The sequence below is a fragment of the Pterocles gutturalis genome, unplaced genomic scaffold (assembly GCF_000699245.1).
Source record: "Pterocles gutturalis isolate BGI_N339 unplaced genomic scaffold, ASM69924v1 scaffold40652, whole genome shotgun sequence".
Taxonomy (NCBI): Eukaryota; Metazoa; Chordata; class Aves; order Pterocliformes; family Pteroclidae; genus Pterocles; species Pterocles gutturalis.
In genome coordinates this window covers 23,487-25,283 of record NW_010116864.1, presented here as the reverse complement: position 1 = coordinate 25,283, position 1,797 = coordinate 23,487, and the positions used below count along the sequence as shown (strand labels likewise).

General features: G+C 51.0%; 1 protein-coding gene across 1 annotated transcript; it reads left to right on the top strand.

Moving 5' to 3' along the window:
- The first annotated feature begins 206 nt into the window (after positions 1-206).
- Positions 207-1,284, top strand: PURG (purine-rich element binding protein G). Its single transcript, XM_010075629.1, has one exon. It carries the CDS (start codon positions 207-209, stop codon positions 1,224-1,226), a length of 1,020 nt encoding a protein of 339 aa, XP_010073931.1. The 3' UTR covers positions 1,227-1,284.
- The last annotated feature ends 513 nt before the right edge of the window (positions 1,285-1,797 follow it).

Genomic DNA, 1,797 nt, shown 5'->3' with positions numbered 1-1,797 from the left:
CTGGCGGGAGCCCGAGCAGGGAGAGGAAGAGCACTCGGGATCCTTCTGCTGCGATGCTGCGTGCCGTGGCAGCGGAGAGGGATGCAGGCGGCTTTGTAGGGGGAGCAGCGCCGAACAGAGACGCCACCGAGAAGCCGAGCAGGCCCCTGATGCTGATGTTGTCATCTGTGTCTCTGTTCTGTATTATTTCCAGCTGATTGGTAAAGATGGAAAGAGGGAGAGGAGGAGGAGGAGGAGGCGGAGGAAGGAACCTGGGAGGCTCTGGCCTACACAGAAGCATTTATTCCCAGTCCCAGCAGCAGTACCATTACCCGGCCTCCTCCCAGGGGGGCTGCATGGAGATCCAGGAGCTGGCCTCCAAGAGGGTGGACATTCAGAAAAAACGATTTTATCTGGATGTAAAACAGAGCTCCCGAGGCCGCTTCCTGAAGATTGCTGAGGTCTGGATAGGAAGAGGCAGGCAGGACAACATCAGGAAAAGCAAGCTGACCCTCTCCTTGTCTGTGGCTGCTGAGCTGAAGGACTGCTTAGGGGACTTCATCGAGCACTACGCCCACCTGGGCCTGAAAGGCGGCCACGCTCACCGGCACGAGCACAGCAATGGCAAAGAGCAGCACCCCAGGAGGAGACAGCAGCATCCTCCGCCTTCACCTCCCATGTCTGTGGGCTCCGAAGAGCACCCTCACAGCGTCCTCAAAACAGAGTACATCGAGAGGGACAACAGAAAGTATTACCTGGACCTGAAGGAGAATCAGCGGGGACGCTTCTTGCGGATTAGACAAACCATGAGTAGGGGACCTGGCATGATGGGTTATTTTGGCCACAGCTTGGGACAGGAGCAGACGATCGTCCTTCCAGCGCAAGGGATGATTGAGTTCAGGGATGCTTTGGTCCAGCTGATCGAAGAATACGGTGAGGGGGACATAGAGGATCGCAGGGGAGGAGGTGATGAGCCCCCGGAGCTCCCCGACGGCACCTCCTTCCGGGTGGACAACAAGCGCTTCTACTTCGACGTAGGATCCAACAGGTACGGCATTTTCCTGAAGGTAAGTGAGGTGAGGCCACCCTACCGTAACACCATCACGGTTCCATACAAAGCATGGACACGGTTTGGGGAAAATTTTATCAAGTACGAAGACGAGATGAGGAGAATTTACAACAGCCATAAAGAAAAAAGAATGGATGCTGGAGGGGACAGTGGTGAAGAGCAAGAGGGTCTCGAATAGAGTGCATTGGACTGGCCGTCTGGCAAAATAAACAAAACAAAACAAGCAGAAATCGGTGAGAGGGACTAACCTATAGTAATTTAAAGTCGCCCCATTTTTTTTGTAAAGTCCTTTTCTGGTAGTTCTTGCTAACTCCAGTATGTAATATTATAGGAGTCTGGTTATCACGTTAAATTACGCCCAAAACATCTCCGTATGTCTTACGAAAGTACCAACCTCCCGAGTCCGTATGAGTCAGCCACTTCGAGTGTTGAAGACTGTGGAAGTACATGTATCAGCACAAAAAAAATACGGCATGCTGACCTTTAAATAGTCTAGATAAGGCTTGTGTTGCACTTCAACGTGATACAAAAAAAAAACCAACCCAAACCTTATGCTGAACTGTATCGGTTTCTGCTTATGATGGGTTTTCTGGGACTGAATTCTGCCTGTACTCGGTCAAAAGGCTGAGCAGCGTAGCCAAAGGGCATTTACAACAAAAATCATCTTCATGTGAATTGTTTGTATGTCTATGAGGAGAGGCAGAGGTTTGAGAAGATATTCTGTGTGGGTAAGACCTTAATAACCGGTC